The sequence below is a fragment of the Schistocerca serialis genome, chromosome 10, assembly GCF_023864345.2.
Source record: "Schistocerca serialis cubense isolate TAMUIC-IGC-003099 chromosome 10, iqSchSeri2.2, whole genome shotgun sequence".
In the NCBI taxonomy this organism is placed as follows: domain Eukaryota; kingdom Metazoa; phylum Arthropoda; class Insecta; order Orthoptera; family Acrididae; genus Schistocerca; species Schistocerca serialis.
The window spans coordinates 151,409,225-151,431,529 of NC_064647.1; the positions used below are offsets into that span (position 1 = coordinate 151,409,225).

Consider the following 22,305-nt stretch of genomic DNA (forward strand, 5'->3'; position numbering starts at 1 on the left):
AGCCGGCCGGTGTGGCCTTGCGGTTCTAGGCGCTTCAGTCCGGAACCGTGTGACCGCTACGGTCGCAGGTTCGAATCCTGCCTCGGGCCTGGATGTGTGTGATGTCCTTAGGTTGGTTAGGTTTAAGTGGTTCTAAGTTCTAGGGGACTGATGACCACAGATGTTAAGTCCCATAGTGCTCAGAGCCATTTGAGTCATTTAGCCAAGACAGACATGAAACCAACACCCTCCACAATAGGACGTGTTTATATGGCAACTACCACTGCAGAGAATCGCAAACGTGCAAAAACGTAAGCGCCAGGTCTGACGAAAATTTGAGGTAACATGTAACTAAGAAAACAGAAAAAAGACAGCATCTCTTGAAATGTGGTGCTACAGGTGAATGCTGAAGATCACTTTGGGAGACTGGATAACTACTGCAGTGGTATTAAAACATATTGGTGGAAAAAGGAATATGTGGCACAATTTGATTAAAAGAATGAAGCGGATCGGTTAATAGGGCATGTTTAGAATCATAAAGGTACCATCAGTTTGTCAATCGAGGGAAGTGTGCCTATGGTAAGCATATTCTAGTGAATGTAGATTGCAGGAGCTACGCATCGACGAAGGGTCTTGCACGGGACAGACAAACGCTGGAAGCTGCATCGAACCATTAGTGTGCCTGAAGACCACTGTTAGAACACATAATAATTGTACCATGCTTCACACTTCTCCGGGAATTTCAGAGTTAAATGGAATATACGCCTCAAGGTTACGTTCACTTTTAACGTGTAGATACGTTACACAATGGAATAACTTTTCAGAGGTTACCGCAAACTGACAATGAGCTATTCAATGGTAATAGACAGTGGAGTTACGGAGACCCAAGTGGAACAGAGTATTAGTAGAGTAGAGAATCTTGTATAGTCGTTTGGTTAACTTGTCTATGATATTTCGATGTTTTAAGACACTGAAGACACTACATTGTTTTTTAAATTGGTATGCATTGTGACAGATCAGTCTGCTCTTTTAAGACACTACAGGCGATGACTGACTGAAATCTGTTTGTGTTACAGGCAGTATCGGAGGTTTGCGGTCGTACAACGATCCAAGTAGCGCCGAACAAAAGGTGAGGTATAACAGCGTCTTTAACGAAAGAGAAGCCAACTATATACTGCTCCACGTAACACAAAAAATGGTTCAAATGGCTCTGAGCACTATTGGACTTAACGTCTGAGGTCATCAGTCCCCTAGAACTTAGAAGTATGTAAACCTAACTAAGGACATCACACACATCCATGCCCGAGGCAGGACTCGAACCTGCGACCGTAGTAGTCGCTCGGTTCCAGACTGTAGCGCCTAGAACCGCTCGGGTACCCAGGCCGGCCACGTAACACAACATGTAGTTTCTTCTACATAAGTAGTTCGTGGAAGAAACATAGCCAACTGTTGCTAATCGAACCTTGATAAACTCTATATAAATCAAATGCTATCAAACACTTGGCAATTAAAACTGTTTCGCCTTTTGTTCATATAACTGTTGCGTTATTTAGCTATTCGTGACACTCTTTTGCTTTCTTAACAGTGCGTAACTTGGCACAGTACCTGCATCAAGTGTAATAATGACTTCAAAGAAGAAGAAGTGTTCGACTTTTCTACTTCTCTAAGAAATAAGCGAGCTATTGTCACCGTGATACGTGGAGTGCAAAAAAAAAAAAAAAAACCAGAGGATATAACGACAGATTTCGGGATTCTCTCACCCATTCTACAGACAGTCCCGAATCAAAAAGGAATATTGTCAGAAGCGTTTCAGAAGAAGAGAAGAAGTGGAAATGAGGATGTGAGCTACATCTTCTTGACGAATTCTTTTAGAAATGTCTCAATTAGTGTAGAGGACGAATGATACCTGTCGGAGGCTATTTGCATAAAAAAGGGTTGTTAATCTGGGAGTTTAAAGGTTCGGCGAAGTGAGATGTGGCTCACTAACTTTAAAAACTGGCATCTTCATTTTTGAGACGTTATGTGGAGGAAATGCTAATGTCAATAACATAGTTTATTTAGTGTGGAAAAGTGAATGGAATTAAAGTTAAGCCTTTTCAAAAATTTGTTTGTCCCTTTCTTCATTAAAATAATTGAAAAATAACTGAACTGATATCGTAGTAACTTTATTATCTTTTCTAGTAGTAATTTTTTGTTCCCTTTGTATTACAATACGTACGCTAAAGGAGACTGCATTGCTAATGTTTTAATTCATATTAACATTTCCACTTTTCCCTGGTCCCACCTTGATCACTCAAACCTTCGTTAAATCTATCTCTCAGATATTCGAAATTTTTGTTAGTTCCATTGAACTTGGACTGCCGAAAGTCGAATATAGTATAATGGAACATATTGTTCCAAACCTGGTAAGTATGTATTACAAACCAGGATTACGGTATTAAGGACGTAATAGATTTTTCTCTGAACCAGCTTCTCCGCGTGATCATATTTGTAATTATGTGGGAAGGGAGCGTTAGTGAGGATATTAAATCTGATTATAGAGATTGTCTGTCAGTACCCACTCATACGATTTTTTAGTCCTGAATAGTAACCATGGCGGAGGGTGGACTGGTTTCTACGAATCGCGAGTAATCAAGGGAAGGAAGCTTTCGTGAATATCAAAATGCTACTGCAGTCCAGATAGCTGAATGTGTGTAGGGAGTTAAAATGAATGGGGTACAGTTACCAGTAACTCCTCATAAGCCACGTATTTATGTAGTGAGTACTAAGTGACCCTTGGGATAATGTAAAGAACACCGTCACTACACAGTGGATGACTGGAAACGAGTGATCTGGAGTGATGGATCACTGCGGCAATCCAGTGGAAGGGTCTGGGTTGAAAATGTCTGGAGAACATCACCGGCCATCGTGAAGAACGGAGGAGGAAATGTTATGGTCCGGGGGACTTTTTTCGTGGTTGGCGTATAGTTCCCCTTATTGCACTTGATGTAATGCCAAATACAGCAGCGGATGAACACATTTACAGCTTTTGTATTGTGTGCAGTAGAGGAACAGTTCGGAGGCAATGATTATATCAGTATGCCAATATAGCCTTTCATAAAGCAACATCCGTGAGCCGATGATTTGTAGATAATAACAGTCCTGAAGTAGGCTGCCATACCCAGAGTCGTGACGTAAGCTCATTGAAATATCTTTTTTGTGAGTTAGAACGTCAACACTGCTAGGGACCAGGGATTTGGAAACTTTTTCTGTGACGGAACACTTCGAGATTCATGGTACTTTGGTGGAACACATTGTTTACTTTGAAGACTGATAAAATTTTTAAAAAATGAAAATGAGGTAACATCTTTTATTCAGTGATCACTTCAATTTTTAATTCTAACAAATAACACAGAAATCACATTAAATGTTTCGAAAATAAGAAGAAATTCATTAATTATTTGAAATGTTCAGTGCCATGTTATTAATAGTTTATCGCGGAGCACTTATTCGCTTCCTTCGGAACAACAGTGTTCCGCAGAATACAGTTTGAGAAACCCTGCTCTACACCCCAGAGTCCAACATCACCACCTTCGCAGGTTTTGAGTGTCCCCTGTGGAATTGAAGCACTCATAAAGGGGAAGGGTGGACGCGCTTCATGTTAACATCCACAGCAGGCCTCTGGATGGTTTTGGTCAGATAGGGTATAAGCACTTAGGAGTATTAAGAACAATATGTCAATAGATCTGGTACAGTGGTTAACGAACTGCAAGCAGGTTCAGAATTAACAGCATTAAAATATCCCGATTTTCTGTTTATCTTGGTCTTCCTAAGTAGAACCAAGTCGTTAATAGGATATCTTATTCTCATTCTCTCCAATATCCTTTAAATAATTAAAAACCCATGAAAGGAGAAAGTTTTATTTCCGTAGAAATAACTATTGTTTCTTAAAATATTCACCTAGAGAATTTATAACTCTTGTATGTATTCTAACAAATTCTGATAACGATTCGTTTCACTTCTGTTTCTGAAACATTAGTATTACATTAAATATTAGAATATACCGTACTGTTCGTGAATTAAACACGTTCTACGCAGAAATAAATATTGGACTTGGTTCTGAGTGAGTTGAAGATATCGTAAGGGATAAAAGTAATTCTTGATATTTTCCGGGCATAAAGATTATTCCATGAAGTTTTGGGTTTGCAGCTGTATGACGTCGAATTCTTACCATGATATTTCGGCTGAAAAACATTCAGTCATCTTCAGGTGTATGTTTTGTACTACGGAATACTCACCTAAACATGGCTGAATTACTCTCAGCCGAAATATCGAATCAAGAAGTGGATTTCATACAACTTGAATTGCAAAACTTCATGGAATAGAATAAAAGTAATTTTAATTACTAATGGGAAACATTAATGGTTTTTTTGTATATACCTTCATTATTTATAAAATCTCATTTCACTATTTCTCTCCTCCCTCTCCCCCACCCCCTCTCTCTCACTCTCTCTATCTATCTCTCTCTCTCTCTCATACACCCACAATCTCTCTCACTATGTTAGTGTGTGTGTGTGTGTGTGCGTGTGTGTGTGTGTGTGTGTGTGTGTGTGTGTGTGTATGTATGTTTATGTGTGTGTCTGTGTGTACATACGGATACCTTGTTGCGACATAATAACTACAGTTTACATCACTCTTGTTTCAGTGCTTCCTTGGTTGCATGCTGAAGAAATTCAAAGCGGTAAGTGGTCACACAATTTATACGTTAATGTGAGCCTTTTCCTATCCGATGCTTTTAATGCATCGGAGGCTCTATGCCAAGCTGAATAATTTAATGAGATATACATTCCAACGTTCCTGCCAGTATAAATCTTTTTTCACTAACTTATATGAGTATTACTCAGTTGTGATAACATAGTTCTGACACCATCTGAGTTATAATTGAGAACATTCATTTATAATCAGCAGTGTATTGGACATAATTATCACTGAACCTATCGGACACAATTATAAAAATAATTTAGTTACAATAAAGTGCCACAGAAATTTCGCTTTACGAGACTGATTTAAATGTAACGATGACTTACAAAAATACGTGAAAGTAAGGTCTTTTTGCGACAGTGAGAGAAGCGAAGTGGTGAGCTAATGAAACAGCGATAAGTTTCCGAACAAAAATCCAGCGGCAATTATTACTTCTTAAGCCAGCGTTGTACGCTAACGTCTGTATTTTTCCGCTTCTAGCTTGACGCAGACGGCCAGTACAGCGCGGAAGGTCTGAAGACAACCATCCAGCACTGTCCCAGGATGAAATCCCATCCTGACATACAGAAAGCTGCGTTACAAGTGGCCGATGAGTGTAACGGCAAAGGTATGTCACAATTACAATAATATCTCCTCATAGAGCAGCGCAGGAAATTTTGACGTTTACATTGAGTAAAGGGAAGCACAGGGTCAGCCACTGATAAGGGCTGCTTTGCTTTCTAATTTTTGATCAGTGGTACGTCCTACTCACTTGACCTCTACTGACAAAGATTTGTTTATATGTGCAAGATGTCGTACATACATGCCATCTAAAGCTTTTTGTTACGTGCAAGACGTCGTACATACATGCCATTTGAAACTTCTTTTTACATGCAAGACGTCGTATGTACATGCCATTTGGAGCTTTTTTTAGATGCGAGACGTCGTACATTCATGCCATTTGAAACTTTTTTTTTACGTGCAAGACGCCGTAATACATGCCATCTGGAGCTTCTTTTCACATGCAAGACGTCGTATGTACATGCCATTTGAAGCTTTTTTTACGTGCGAGATGTACATTCATGCGATTTGAAGATTTTTTTTTTTTTTTTTACGTGCAAGACGTGGTACATACATGCCATTTGAAGCTTTTTGTTTTACGTGCAAGACATCGTGCATACATGCCATTTGAAGCTTTTTTTTACGTGCAAGACGTCGTACATACATGCCATTTGAAGCTTTTTTTACATGCCAGACGTCGTACATACAGGGTGTTTCAAAAATGACCGGTATATTTGAAACGGCAATAAAAACTAAACGAGCAGCGATAGAAATACACCGTTTGTTGCAATATGCTTGGGACAACAGTACATTTTCAGGCGGACAAACTTTCGAAATTACAGTAGTTACAATTTTCAACAACAGATGGCGCTGCAAGTGATGTGAAAGATATAGAAGACAACGCAGTCTGTGGGTGCGCCATTCTGTACGTCGCCTTTCTGCTGTAAGCGTGTGCTGTTCACAACGTGCAAGTGTGCTGTAGACAACATGGTTTATTCCTTAGAACAGAGGATTTTTCTGGTGTTGGAATTCCACCGCCTAGAACACAGTGTTGTTGCAATAAGACGAAGTTTTCAACGGAGGTTTAATGTAACCAAAGGACCGAAAAGCGATACAATAAAGGATCTGTTTGAAAAATTTCAACGGACTGGGAACATGCAGATGAGATGTACTGCTTCAGCTGTTCAATTGTTTCTGGATTCTGGCGGTACACCTGGTCTTTCAAGTGTCCCCACAGAAAGAAGTCACAGGGGTTCATGTCTGGCGAATAGGGAGGCCAATCCACGCCGCCTCCTGTATGTTTCGGATAGCCCAAAGCAATCACACGATCATCGAAATATTCATTCAGGAAATTAAAGACGTCAGCCGTGCGATGTGGCCGGGCACCATCTTGCATAAACCACGAGGTGTTCGCAGTGTCGTCTAAGGCAGTTTGTACCGCCACAAATTCACGAAGAATGTCCAGATAGCGTGATGCAGTAATCGTTTCGGATCCGAAAAATGGGCCAATGATTCCTTTGGAAGAAATGGCGGCCCAGACCAGTACTTTTTGAGGAAGCAGGGACGATGGGACTGCAACATGGGGCTTTTCGGTTCCCCATATGCGCCAGTTCTGTTTATTGACGAAGCCGTCCAGGTAGAAATTAGCTGGAAAGGTAGGGCGACCGCGTACGGCAACCACAGAGGGCAACGCGCAGCTAGTGCAGCAGGTGATCCAACAGCGGCCTCGGGTTTCCGTTCGCCGTGTTGCAGCTGCGGTCCAAATGACGCCAACGTCTACGTATCGTCTCATGCGCCAGAGTTTACACCTCTATCCATACAAAATTCAAACGCGGCAACCCCTCAGCGCCGCTACCATTGCTGCACGAGAGATATTCGCTAACGATATAGTGCACAGGATTGATGACGGCGATATGCATGTGGGCAGCATTTGGCTTACTGATGAAGCTAATTTTTACCTGGACGGCTTCGTCAATAAACAGAACTGGCGCATATGGGGAACCGAAAAGCCCCATGTTGCAGTCCCATCGTCCCTGCATCCTCAAAAAGTACTGGTCTAGGCCGCCATTTTTCCATAGGAATCATTGGCCCATTTTTCAGATCCGAAACGATTACTGCATCACACTATCTGGACATTCTTCGTGAATTTGTGGCGGTACAAACTGCCTTAGACGACACTGCGAACACCTCGTGGTTTATGCAAGATGGTGCCCGGCCACATCGCACGGCCGACGTCTTTAATTTCCTGAATGAATATTTCGATGATCGTGTGATTGCTTTGGGCTATCCGAAACATACAGAAGGCGGCGTCGATTTGCCTCCCTATTCGCCAGACCTGAACCCCTGTGACTTCTTTGAAAGACCAGGTGTACCGCCAGAATCCAGAAACAATTGAACAGCTGGAGCAGTACATCTCATCTGCATGTGAAGCCATTCCGCCAGACACGTTGTCAAAGGTTTCGGGTAATTTCATTCAGAGACTACGCCATATTATTGCTACACATGGTGGATATGTGGAAAATATCGTACTATAGAGTTTCCCAGACCGCAGTGCCATCTGTTGTTGAAAACTGTAACTACTGTAATTTCGAAAGTTTGTCTGCCTGAAAATGTACTGTTGTCCCAAGCATATTGCAACAAACGGTGTATTTCTATCGCTGCTCGTTTAGTTTTTTATTGCCGTTTCAAATATACCGGTCATTTTTGAAACACCCTGTACATGCTACTTGAAGCAACAGGGAGTTGACAGGCGAGTGGATACTTTTATTAAAAAAATCCAAATCATTACAATTAGCAAATTACACCAATACTGGAATGACCGGAAATGAAGTATTTTGAAGTTGAAAATAAAAATTAAAAATAAAACAATTGCAGTAGACGTGTTGATCAAGGCACAATAGATCAATAAATAAAAAAATAAATAAACAAAAGAAATGCCCAAACGCAAGTGACAAGTGTCTGCCACAGTTGCAGTACAATGAATTATAAATCAAAGACATTTGAACCACAATATTGGACTACTGATCAGTGACGATTCAATTCTTTGGCAAACTTAGCAAATGCTAAATTAGCTTAAGGCCCAGTAAAGGATATCTTTCATCAGCAAGTCTAATAACCTAAGATTACAAGGAAGCGCAGTACCTACCGAAACTTACCAACTGCAAAACTGACTTTCGTCCCAATTAAAGATAAATTTCATCAGTTGCGAAAAACTTCAAGTTACAAGCAGGTGTAGTACAACGCATTCCAGCACTTTCAGCAAGGTAACGGTGCAAGACATAACCAAAACTGCTCCTAGTGACTGCATCAACGGCTCACCACAGTGAAGTAAGTGGTAGCAGTGAGAATACCAAGAACAGTTACAGCTTATGGAAGTAAACACTAAAACTAAAATTATAGCCAGAATGAGATTTTAAATTTTTCTTACGAGGAACTTTAGTAGCATCTTGAAAGTAATACATGTACTGAATTTGCAGCCAGTGGCCACGTAAACAAATTTTGCAATTTGCAGAAATGTCTTAGGATTTGGAAAAAATATGAGAACCCCATAAGTACAGGTTCCTGAGACATAGTCAACGTTACAAAATAGTAGCCTGAACGTACGGTAAAGGACGCGTTTACGCGGTGTTTCTTAGATTTACGTAAAGATTTAAGGTGTCAAATGAAAACCTTCGAAGTGCAATTAAAAATTCGCGCCATTGCTCTGAACATTGGCAGTATTGTTGCGATTGTTATAAGGAATGCCCTGCAGTTGGCAGCATACTACAGACAAGCGGAATGTGGACACAACACCACTTCAGAATGGCTGCCCCAAGCACCAAGGATAAACAGCGTTGTGTCATACGTTTTCTGAGCGGTGAAGATACGAATCCTGTTGTAATCGACCAGTGAATGAAGCTGCAGTATGGCGATGCATGTTTACTACTGCAGCAAGCGTAAGAGTGGAGTGGAAAGTGCGGAAATAGTGTGCCTTCCGTAACAGACGCTCAGCACCCTGATCAGGCAGTCCACGTTGTGATGCCAGAGTATACAGCAGCAGCTGAAGCCATTGTGATAAAAATCGCGGTGTGACGGTTGATGAAATAGCCTCAGATCTTGACACCAGAACACCACATCATTCATGAAGGGCCTAAATTTCTCAAACAATTTGCAAGTTGGCTTCCATGTCTCCTCACTCGAGAACTGAAAGAGCGACGAATTGACGTCTGCGAAGAATTTGTGTGGCTCTTTGAAGCAGAAGGTGTTCGATTCTTCGCGAGAACGGTCACAGGGGGCGAAACAGGGTACACTATCACCAATACGACACAAAAATCCTAAGTAAGGAATGGTACCATTCCCCGTCAGCAAACCGCCATTAGTTCCGGATGCATCCATCTACAGGGAAGGTTTTGCTGACCCTCTTTGGGACGAAATAGGGTTTCCGAACACTACACGCCTAGTGGAAACATCACCAACATCATTGCGTCACATTCCAGTATGCACTTTAGTAACTTTTCTTATATCTTGACAATACTTCTTTTTATTTCCAACATTCTGTTGACGTGATGCAATATATCTAATGCATAGTATGACCCCGAGCATTGTCATTATGGAAAATGAGACTTGTAGTCAGAAGTACGTTACTACTGCACGATGATGACGATTTTTTAACGTATTGGAATATCAGCTGCAATTGCATGAAAATGTGAGACGAAGCGTCCATTTGGATGCATTTTAATAACTTTTCATTTGTCTTGACCACACATTTTTTATTTCCAAAAGCACAATGCGCATTTCAACTTTCTGTCATTTTGAAAGGCAGTGTTATTTCAATCAGTTCAGTATTGTTCATTAGATACATTGTATCACGTCAACATTCTGTTGGAAGTCGAAATGCGTAAGGTCGTTGGCCAAGACATAAGAAAAGCTACTAAAGTGCATCCAAATGGCTGCTTCATCTCACAGAATTTTCATGCAAATTGCAGCTGATACTCCAGTATGTTAAAAAATCAGCTTCGAAGTGCTCTAATAATTGATTTCTGACGGACAGGTGTCATTTTCCAAGATGATCATGCCCGGCGTCATACTGCCCGTGCAACATTCGCAGCCATTAGTGACCCGCACTTTCATTCTCTCCACATATCTTCCATACTCACCAGACCTCGCGCCGAGTGATTACCAAATGTTTGGACCACTCGATGTGGCGATGGGAGTAAAGAAATGTCGATCCGATGAAGAGGTACACAGCAGGTGATACCCCAATGGCTGTGAATACGACTAGAAGAACTTTCTACTCCACTCACATTCGCTGCAGCGATAGACGTGCATCACCATACTGGGCCTTGATTCGGTGGTGGATTTCAGAAAGTTTCATACCTTCACCGCTGTGAAAACGTACGACTGAAAAACTCCTAGCGAAACCAGTGCCGAACCTCAGGGGCAGCAGACGACGGAAGGAGCGCTTCAGATACAAAGTACACACGATCTTAGGAGGTAGCATGATAAGATAAAAAAAAAATCAACATACTAAGGCTAGTTCAAATTTTCGCAGATGGCAAGTAAAGTGGGTTTAACATACTCAGCTGGCTAGCTGTCTTACAAAACATGTTTGCTGGTTATTCAGTGAGGCCCCCGATATAATAGCATCAGGTACACATACAGACAGAACTAAAGATTACTCCATTTTAAAATCAATATGTAAAATAAGTTTATCAAGCAGTGAAAGCACTAATAAATTTGTAAAATGAAGAAATTTTAAAATTTGGGAACTAACCACCTATTAACTATTGTGGGAACCTTAACTGATATACAAGTTAAGAGGGGTAGAATCACAACGTTATTCAAATCACGCCCAATTGAGTTTATCCTGAATCTGCACAAGATGTGCAACGAATTCTTACAATGGTCTTCCTACGTAGGGTGACGATCCTCTCATATAATTTATTCATGAAATTAAATGATCAAAGCTCCCCTCCAAAAATGAAAATGGCAAAGAATTCTGGTGAGAGTGACTGTTTAACTGATACATGCTCACCTACAAATATACAGTTACATTTATTTTCTTTAAATGGAACACAAAATTGATCAATAGTTAGTACAAGGACCAGTTATGTATATTAACGTAAACCGAACATGTAAATAGTCCTTCCATGATAGAGGAGTTGGAAACAACCTATTACAAACGACACTGCAAGGAATCTAGTGTGCTTCTCTACTAGGAGAGCAAAGAGCAAACAGAACAGGTGGAATGCATAAAATTGATAAACAAGAGGGTAACGGAATGAGTACCACGATATCACCTAAGGAGTCAAAGTGGTTCTACAGATACCACCGCGGAAAAAGCTCAATTCGACTTTCGGGCGACTGAAAAATCAGCTCAAACTCTACAGGTGGAGCAGCATGTATTAACGGCAGTACGGTGCAAGGCGGCGTGGTCTTGACGGCTGCTATTCGTGGTCAGCTCGGCTGCATGGAGATGGGCTCCACATTGGCGACCGATCAAAGAGCGAGTCGAAAAAAAAAGGATATTCCCAGGTGGCCAGGACAAGTGAAAACTACGAATGAAACTACTCTGCAACAAGGGTGGAAAAGTATGCGACCGACTCCTACGGCGGCCCGCAACCAACTCTCCTATCAATTCCCTTCCACCCGGCGCCCAGAGAATGTCCTCCACTGCGCTTGTGGCAGAACTCGACCAATCGTCGTAGATAAACAAGCTATAGTCAATAACGGCCTTCCAACAAACTCTTCTAGACACCCACTACCACACTCCGTCGACCTAGGCGCCAATGCTATTCCTTTCCTCTAAATCCCTACAGTGACTGCCAATGTGTGCTATAAGAGCTTTTGCTAGGACTTCACGTAGGAAGCGTATTGGTGTTGGGCGCCAACGGAATATGATAACTTGGTTCTTACATGTGGCCCAGTTGTCGGTTATCCTGTGGAGCTTGGCGACCATTTCTGCGAAACGTCCTAAACAATAGCACAGCTGTGCCGCAGAGCTGGCGCGTTCCTGCCCAAAAAATTATGCTTTCAAGAGACAATTACCCCAGTCTTTGTAAAAATAGCAATCGTCCTTCTCTATGGCCGCTGAGACTCCTGATCAATAGATAAAGCTGTCAACCAGGAGGGTTGGGACTCTGTCCACAATTCCCAGTGAACGGATGTCCCCCCCCCCCCGCCCCCCCCCCCCCCGTCCGTCTACTGCTATTGCGAGCAGTTGACCTCGTCACAGCCTAAAAGTTCCCGCTCTTCACTCATGTGAAATTAACAGAATTACGATATGCGTGAATCTTGCTCCCGATCATGTACATTCCAGTACATACCACCCGATTGCTTACTTTGTATGACAGTGTAATACGGTAGCGAAATGACATTAATTTGCATGTATACAAATCCAGATTTTAGAAATGTAGGATAGGCTGGTCCAGTGGCCCCCAATAACTGTATGAAGAGGCCAGAGGGCCTGCCATCTTGCAAACTGTTACAGAATCAACAACTTTAATTGCATACACAACTGGAGGAATGCCATAATCCGTTATAAACAGTAATAATGAAAATATTATGTTACAAGACACTGAGGGTCCTCAAGTTTAAAAACGTCATGTAAGAAACTACGCAAAAATTCCTGAAATGAAATAAAATAAATTAGAACAACGAAGAAGATGTTACTTACAAATACAGTTGCGTAACCGTCTGAGATCATCCATGTCTCATTGTTGTCGTGGAACAAAAATATCGTAACCAAGGAATAAAAGGGGTGATGTAGAAAATTCCGGAGAAACCGACATCACGTCCTGACATAGAAAGTCACAAGAACCATTACACGTGTAAAATGCAATAAAGACAGGAAGAGAAATAGCATATTGTGAGTAGTTTAACAATCACATATTTGCCTCATACCGCACCGCGTTGTGGATTGTTTGTGGCCTCAGTAGTCACGGATAGCAAGTCCGAGTATCTGTTATTATACAGTTTTCCTCTTTGTGTCCCCGGTTGGACTGTACGGGGGAACAGTTTTTATGGACTTGATGTCAGTAATTCAACACGATATGTCATTTCCGTTCCACTCTTTTAAGGGGAGCCGGAGGTGGTCAAATCCAAAAAATTACGATTTTTTTTTGCTACTGAAAATTAATTGGAACATTCCTCTTTCATTTAAACTTTGAATTATTGTTCTACTGGCCCAAGAAGTGGAGTTATTACCATTTTCCCCCACGCCTGCAGAGGAAATGGGCTGCCGCTGAATGCATCTAAGACCCTCTCGTGACTTCCTGGTGAACTGCTTGGGATTTACTCGGCCTGTTATGCATACAGCGCCTTATGTTACGCATACAGCGAGTGTGCAAGGGTTGGCTACATTGTTTTCTGTGACAAATATTACCCGTGTTTCGTTACAGCTTACTCCTATTTTCCTCAGAATTTCGAACATCTTGCTCCATTTAATATTGTCGTACACTTTTGTTCTGCTTACGATGCCACGTTTTAGTAACCGTGTATATAAGAAGAGGAAGAACGTAGGGAAAAGAAAATTAACACTAATACCAAGTTGCGATACTACAATGAATAAGAGCGCGGAACATCGTCTCTTTGCTGTTTACCGTTTCGAATTAGTTCAGTATTGCGCCTGTTGTTGGTAGTATTATACTTCTTGTGTAAAGCGGGTAATATGCGGTATGTACAAGAATCAGGAGGAAACATTAAAACCAATTTTTTCATGACTTAGTACAGCCAGAATTGTTACACAAATGTCTACACGGAAAGACGCAGAATCCTAATGAGAGCGTAAAAAATTTGATTTGGAAAGTGATTCCTAAAGGGTGTTTGTAAGCATAAAAACACTGCACTTTGGCATTTATGATGCAATAGCAACCTACAACCAAGGGAACAGCGTGAAGTGTGGAGTTCTGAAGGCATTAGGATTTACAGCTGGGGTGAACACTGTACGAGCACTAAGAAATATTGAGAGAGAAAGGATAAGAGGAGCAGAAAGAAGAGAAAGGCATATGAAGTATGATGGAACAACAGGCCAGAAAAGAAGACAGAAGAGGAAGCTTTTGGAGGATGAAGAAGAAGACCCTGATAATCCATCCTATAGTGCACGAATGTATTGAGAAACTTTGATAGCCATTTCCCGTAAATTAGAATTTTTCGAATATAAGGAACATTTTCTCAAAATCCACTCAAGCTAGAGAGATGAAATTTTTATACAGCACTCCTAGTGGTCAAACTTACATTGTAACACAGCCATTTGGCAATATGTTCAGTAGTTTCATTTCAGTTTAATTATAAAGCAATTATTTGTAAAAATATGAGGGTCATTAATAAAAAAAATAATTGGATGGAAACTAGAGAAGATACTCCAAAATCCCTCTGTCATAACTGCAATACTAAACCACTCTATATGTAAAAAAAATTCAAATTTTTCTATTTGGTAGTTTATTCATAAATGTTCCTCACTTAGTGATTTGAACATGGGCAGCATAGGCACCTCCAGCTCCCCTTAATTCGTAACTACGTTACATGACAACATTCTGGTGGGGATGTCCACATACGGTTAAGTGTTTTTATCATTTCATTTGTAAGTAACGCCATGTTCTTTCTTTTAATGTATTTTATTTTAGAAATTTTAGCAGTATAGTTCCTTAAATGGCTTTTTTTTTACTTGAGGAACACCTCCCATTGTCTTGTAACACAATGTTTCCATTATTTCACTTTAAACCGGATAACGGAACTTTCTGTGTTCGTCTGTTCGTGTATGCAGTAAGATTTTGTTCATTCAACAACTGTTTGCAAAATGGACTTTTATAGTTGCGGCCACTCCACGAGAAGAAAAAGAAAAGAATAAATATTATTTACATAAAAGGTAAGGCACTACAGGGAAGTAAGCAAATTGTAGGTAATTTGAACAATAGATGCCTAACAAAATACCAAACGCCTCAGAAACAGTGGCAGACAAGAGACACAATAACTGAGCAGGTAATGTACAAATTAATATAACAGAGAGCGCAAATATGCAAGAGAGTCAGGCTGCCCAGTAAAGCGGTGAATGGATAGCAAATCCTTAACGTAATGCCCAGTCCCCACAACTTGTATTAAGACGCCGAAGAATGCCTTTAGCTGACTACTTGGGACCGGAGAATCCGTACCACTATCAAGCAGGCGCGGACAGAACGAGGATGCCGCAATACAGCTCAAAATTTAATCCCTGTTACCAAAAGACAACAACAACATCAACAAAAGCAAAACGAGGATAATGGAATGTAGTCGAATTAAGTCGGGTGATGTTGAGGGTATTAGATTAGGAAATGAGACACTTAAAGTGGTAAAGGAGTTTTGCTATTTGGGGAGCAAAATAACTGATGATGATCGAAGTAGAGAGGATATAAAATGTAGACTGGCAATGGCAAGGAAAGCGTTTCTGAAGAAGAGAAATTTGTTAACATCAAGTATAGATTTAAGTGTCAGGAAGTCATTTCTGAAAGTATTTGTATGGAGTGTAGCCATGTATGGAAGTGAAACATGGACGGTAAATAGTTTGGACAAGAAGAGAATAGAAGCCTCCGAAATGTGTTGCTACAGAAGAATGCTGAAGATTAGATGGGTAGATCACATAATTAGTGAGGAAGTATTGAATAGGATTGGGGAGAAGAGAAGTTTGTGGCACAACTTGACCAGAAGAAGGGATCGGTGGGTAGGACATATCCTGAGGCATCAAGGGATCACCAATTTAGTATTGGAGGGCAGCGTGGAGGGTAAAAATCGTAGGGGGAGACCAAGAGATGAATACACTAACCAGATTCAGAAGGATGTAGGTTGCATTAGGTACTGGGAGATGAAGAAGCTTGCACAGGATAGAGTAGCATGGAGAGCTGCATCAAACCAGTCTCAGGACTGAAGACCACAACAACGACATACCAAAAGACTGTTAAAGTGAGAAATGACGAGGAAAGGAATATGTGACAGAGACAAGGAGAAGGGTCAAATGGTAGGACCATCTGTCAAGACATCAGGGAGCTACATTAATGGCACTAGAGGGTGCTGTAGAGGGCAAAAACTGTAGAGAGAGACCGAGATTGGAATACATCCAGCAGATAACTGAGAACGTAGCTTGCAAGTGCTACTATGAGATGAAGAGGTTGGCAAAAGGAGAGGAATTTGTGGCTGCATCAATCAAGTCAGAATACTGAGTACTCAACGAAACCAGAAGATGTCACCATAGCCCACAGTATGGGCGGTTAAGCGTACCACAAGCAGGCCCGCTTCCTTCAACGGTCGGGTAGTCTGTAGAGTGGAGTTTTCAGCATTTATAGCAATCTATGTGTGCAAATTACATATAGACCAATCACTACTAGACTGAATCAGCATGAAAGGAGTTGGAGGCTGAAAAAGACAGATTCTACCTTTGCTGAACATGATGTGAAGGAAAGTCATTCTTATGACCTCCATAGAGGAACTAATGGCATAAAACTAACATAACTCGAAATCCTGGCCATTAACAAAATATCCTGATCTGGTCTTTGATGACCAAGTACAGTTTCATCATTCGCCCTTACTAAAGCAGCGGCCAGTTAATTTCTGACCATTAGACGTTACGATTATAACTGCTATTTCACATCCACATCTATAGACTCATTTCTCCGCTCTGCCCTGCCCCTCCCCCCTTTACGGCCTTTTAATCACATTCACAAGTCTGACCCAGAGTGCTATCGGGGGAAAGACTTGATCGCACTGCTGTTTTATGAAATATTACGCTTTCCGAAAAATCATATACAGACGTAAGTTGTAGAACGATGTACAGAAATTATGAAAAATTAGTATAATCAGTATAATGCATGATCATGACAAACATTGTATGCGCAGCTATGTCGGTACTTACATGTAGATCTAGTTTTAGGCTCAACAAAGCGAACACGTGGAATGCGTGTGGTAATGCAATTTTCATTTCATGAAGACTGCATACGTAGTGGTATTATGAAATTAAGTTTCTGACTGGTTGGAGCGTATTAAACTGTTGCAGAAGTAAACTACAGCGACACATGGCGCCTTTTGTAGACTTACGCCATCTGTCGGCGAATACCACACTTACAGACTGTGTCTTTCATTAATGCTTACGCCATATGTCGGCGTAGTACTTCTTTGACCGTTGAATACTCTACAGCTTAATACGGCAGAGGCGGCAGAGCTGTACACGGTGACTTGCAATTTGTGCCCCTGTTTGAGGCGCCAGGCTGGAAGGGCGCCCAATTGCCAGATTTGTGTACAGTACATGTCACAATTAGTAGTCGATTAGTAGTGGAAGCTGACATGAGTGAAAGAGTACGGGGAAAAGCGGGATAGGACATGGTTGCTAAACGAGCAGCTGCTTGTGTAGAAAAAAGTTCTGGGACTGATCGCGCCAGTAAGATATTAGTGAATAAGAACAATGAAAGACCACTTTTTGACATTTTAAACTCTAAAAAGTCTGCTGTTACGCACAACACAAAAATCGCAGCTCAGAGACGTGCGAGATCTATAATTTGTGGCTCATATTCCTATAAAATATAAATGCTTAAGAATATAAAATATTTTGTTTCATTTGCTGACTCACACTCATGTATTATTTCTAATGGTGTGGTCAAGAGCTTCTGCAGTAGTGAAATCTATATATTTCATGTAAATTTAGTGACCGTCTTCGTAGAGAATGTGCTATTACTTTTCAAGAAAGTATTATAAAAATTTTCTAGTATTGTAGTTACTCCATTATGCTTGAGTGTAATATTTGCATTATTAACAAAGATAAGTACTTCTGCTTCTTTCATATATCATTGAACATAATTTACACTGACGGAAAAACTCGCCCAAAAATAATTAATGTGGAGTAATGAAACGTTTGGAATACATTTGCCTAGGTAACGCATTTAACTGATTAAATCTGCAAGCTCACAGGTTAATGTAAGCGCGAGATAAGACACTGAAAATGTGAAATGCGAGTACATTAATAACCGTCGCAACCGCCATAATGTCGAATGCAAGCATGCAGACGTGCGTGCACTGTGCCGTACAGGTGCCGGATGTAAGTTTGCGGGATCGAGTTCCATGCCTGTTGCATTTGGTCTGTCAGTACAGGGCAATCAGTGCTGGTTGTGCACGACTGGACTAGTCATCTGATGATGTCCCATTTCTGCTCGACTGGAAACAGATCTAGTCATAGGACAAGCTTTGGAAACATGCCGACCCTCCGTAGAGTACGTTAGTCTACAACGGTGGTACGTGGTCCACTGTTATCCTGTTGGAAAAAACCGCTTGGAATGGTATTCATGGTCGGCAGCACAAAATCATCAGATCGATTTACAGATTTGCAGTTAGGTTTCCCGTGATAACGACGAAAGTTCTCCTGCTGGCATACAAATCGCACCCAGAAATCCAGGTGTTGGTCCAATGTTTATAGCACGCAGACAGATTGGTTCTATGCCATCAACAAGCCTCCTTCTAACCAACACACGGCCATCACTAACGCCGTAGCACAACTAAAAAACTCATCAAAAGACACAACAGATCTCCACCTTACCCTCCAGTGAGCTCTCATTGACACCACTCAAGCCCTAAATGGCAGTGGGTTGGGATTAGTGGAATGCACGCTGTAGGTTGTCTGGGTCGCAGCTGTCGAAGTAACCGCACGAACGAAAAAATGGCTGACATCGAAATAAGTGTCCAAGCAATAGAAAAGCAACTGAAATCACTCAACAGAGGAAAGTCCACTGGACCTGACGGCATAAGAATTAGATTCCACACAGAGTACGCGAAAGAACTTGCCCCCTTCTAGCAGTCGTGTACCGTAAGTCTCTAGAGGAATGGAAGGCTCCAGGTGATTGGAAAAGAGCACAGGTAGTTCCAGTTTTCAAGAAGGATCGTCGAGCGGATGCGGAAACTATAGGCCTATATCTCTGACATAGATCTGTTGTAGAATTTTAGAACATGTTTTTTGCTCGCGTATCATGTCATTTCTGGAAACCCAGAATCTATTCTGTAGGAATCAACATGGATCCGGAAACAGCGATCCTGTGAGACCCAACTCGCTTTATTTGTTCATGAGACCCATAAAATATTAGATACAGAATCCCAGATAGATGCCATTTTCCTTGACTTCCGGAAGGCTTTCGATACAGTTCCCCACTGTCGCCTGATAAACAAAGTAAGAGCCTACGGAATATCGGACCAGCTGTGTCGCTGGATTGAAGAATTTTTAGCAAACAGAACACAGCATGTTGTTCTCAATGGAGAGACGTCTACAGACGTTAAAGTAAGCCTTGGCGTGCCACAGGGGAGTGTTATGGGACCATTGCTTTTCACAATATATATATATATATATATATATATATATATATATATATATATATATATATATATATATATATGACCTAGTAAATAGTGTCGGAAGTTCCATGCGGCTTTTCGCGGATGATGCTGTAGTATACAGAGAAGTTACAGTATTAGAAAACTGCAGCGAAATTCAGGAAGATCTGCAGCGGATAGGCACTTGGTGCAGGGAGTGGCAACTGACCCTTAACATAGACAAATATAATGTATTGCGAATACATAGAAATAAGGATCCTTTATTGTATGATTACATGATAGCGGAACAAAGACTGGTAGAAGTTACTTCTGTAAAATACCTGGGAGTATGCGTACGGAACGATTTGAAGTGGAATGATCACATAAAGTTGATTGTTGGTAAGGCGGATGCCAGGGTGAGATTCATTGGGAGAGTCCTTAGAAAATGTAGTCCATCAACAAATGAGGTGGCTTACAAAACACTCGTTCGACCTATACTTGAGTATTGCTCATGAGTGTGGGATCCGTACCAGGTCGTGTTGACAGAAGAGATAGAGAAGATCCAAAGAAGAGCGGCGCGTTTCGTCACAGGGTTATTTGGTAAGCTTGATAGCGTTACGGAGATGTTTAGCAAACTCAAGTGGCAGACTCTGCAAGAGAGGCGCTCTGGAACGCGGTGTAGCTTGCTGTCCAGGTTTCGAGAGGGAGCGTTTCCGGATGAGGTATCGAATATATTGCTTCCCCCACACTCATACCTCCCGAGGAAATCACGAATGTAAAATTACAGAGATTCGGAGGCTTTCCGGCAGTCGTTCTTCCCGCGAACCATACGCGAGTGGAACAGGAAAGAGAGGTAATGACAGTGGCAAGTAAAGTGCCCTCCGCCACACACCGTTGGGTGGCTTGCGGAGTATAAATGTAGATGTAGATGTAGAACCGATTTGTAGCAGTTCGTTACGTTACAGAGGTAGCAACTGGTGCAGACATTGCTGCTGCAAATGCAGTACGATGCGCCGGATCCACACGCCGAACACGATGGCCTTCCGTCTCGGTAGTGCCACGTGAGCGTCCAGAGACTGGTCCTCCTGCGACTGTACTTTCTCGGGACTACTGTTGGTAGCAGTGGTGTACAATGGCTACATTCCTGCAACATTGCAGAAGGAACATCAGGGTTCTCGTAACCATATTACACGATCTCACGCAAACTCAGTGAGGTGGTCAGAATGGTATCTTTATCGCCATGCAGGTATTTTGACTTCCACCAACCCACCGAGTCTATTCTCAGAAGTAACTAATGCCCATGACTGTTACAGGGTGTATTGGTAGCAAATCTGATTTGCATTGTCATAGTAGCGCTACAAACGCCATTCTTATACGACTAACACAAAATTTCAGATGACACGCCTACCGGCTTCCATCAATGTCGCACAAGTCTGTGACAGTGCTGCGATTTTTCTCCGTCAGTGTGTATAACTTGAATGGACCCAATATCGATGTCTGTGGAACATCTGTGTTTATTGTTCTGCATTCTGAAAATGATGTTTCAGTGTTAATACTTAACGAGTAACGATCTATGTCTGGTATAAGGGATTTCCAGCTTGCAGCTTGACAGTTCATTAAGTCACGTCCTGTGTTTTGTGTTGCCATAGTTACCGGCTGCAGCGACTACTGCTCGTGTGCACCGCTGGCCGCCAAGTGTCTCCATGAGGGAATGAAAAACAAATCCTTCCAGGTACGTAGCCTACCAGAACACTGGATCCAATACCAATTTGGTGCCAAAAATTATGTCTATCACGTAAAGTTCAAAGAGAATCTTTTTATATCGCTCTACTATTTCTCATTTTCTCCGTTTCTCACTCTTAAGGACCTTGATTAGACTTTTTAGTTAGCTTGATGTGTTTTGGATTCTTCTGCATTCTTATTCCCCCAAAATCTTTTCAAGAATTTTTTTTTCTCTTCTACTCTTGTGACCTTTTATTTTCTATCAAATGTTTACGTTTCTCCTTAACTCTTTGCTTTATTATTAGTATTCCAAACGGTAGAAAATGTATTGATTTTTCTTCCTATATAATGAAATAATAACTAACCAGTTGCATAAAAGAAATTTAATTTCCATACCATTTTCGGGCACTAAGTGCTCTTCTTCAGAACAATGGAGTTCACAGTGTCTGCATATAACTAATACAAAGAAGCGAAACAAAATGCGCAGACATCACGCCAGGACATGCGAAAACAAGCCAATAATATCATTGGCTGATGGTTCATGTTCTGGCGTGATTCTGAACTTTTTATTTAGATTCTTTTTTTTTTCATACACTGTGAACTGCATCTTTCTGAAGAAGGGGACTAAATGCCTGAAACCGGTAAAGAAATTTAAAATTTCTTTAATACAATTGGTTGCTTATTATTTCATTACATACGACAACTGCAGCTGAAGATCGATAAAATCCTAAATTTTCGTCCTGTAAATATTCCCTTGTTTCTTTGAACCAGCCGATTTTGATTGTCTTTGCGTGAGTAATTCTGAATAGCCCTCTGCTGACGTTTTGGGGTATGTTTTCTACGTACGGTAATTTAATTTCAAGCAACTGTTGTGCACGTGGTCCGGGAACCTAATTCTTTACGTGTTGGAGTCAAACAGTCTTCTGTTCAAAAGTAATATCCTCATTTGGGAGCACACATTTTCCTAAAATTTCTTACGCTGCCCTAAGACAGTTACGGTCTCCGATGTATATTTTGATTCAGATAAAGTAA

The 22,305-nt window shown here is 41.2% G+C and overlaps 1 protein-coding gene across 1 annotated transcript in view; it reads left to right on the forward strand.

The window, feature by feature from the left end:
* LOC126425203 (uncharacterized) overlaps nucleotides 1–22,305 on the forward strand; it is a 51,824-nt gene that overhangs the window by 21,983 nt on the left and 7,536 nt on the right. The window contains exons 3-6 of the mRNA XM_050088158.1: nucleotides 1,056–1,108; nucleotides 4,664–4,699; nucleotides 5,200–5,326; nucleotides 21,201–21,283. Coding sequence (XP_049944115.1) covers nucleotides 1,056–1,108; nucleotides 4,664–4,699; nucleotides 5,200–5,326; nucleotides 21,201–21,283 — 299 coding nt within the window. The remainder of the gene's footprint in view (nucleotides 1–1,055; nucleotides 1,109–4,663; nucleotides 4,700–5,199; nucleotides 5,327–21,200; nucleotides 21,284–22,305) is intronic.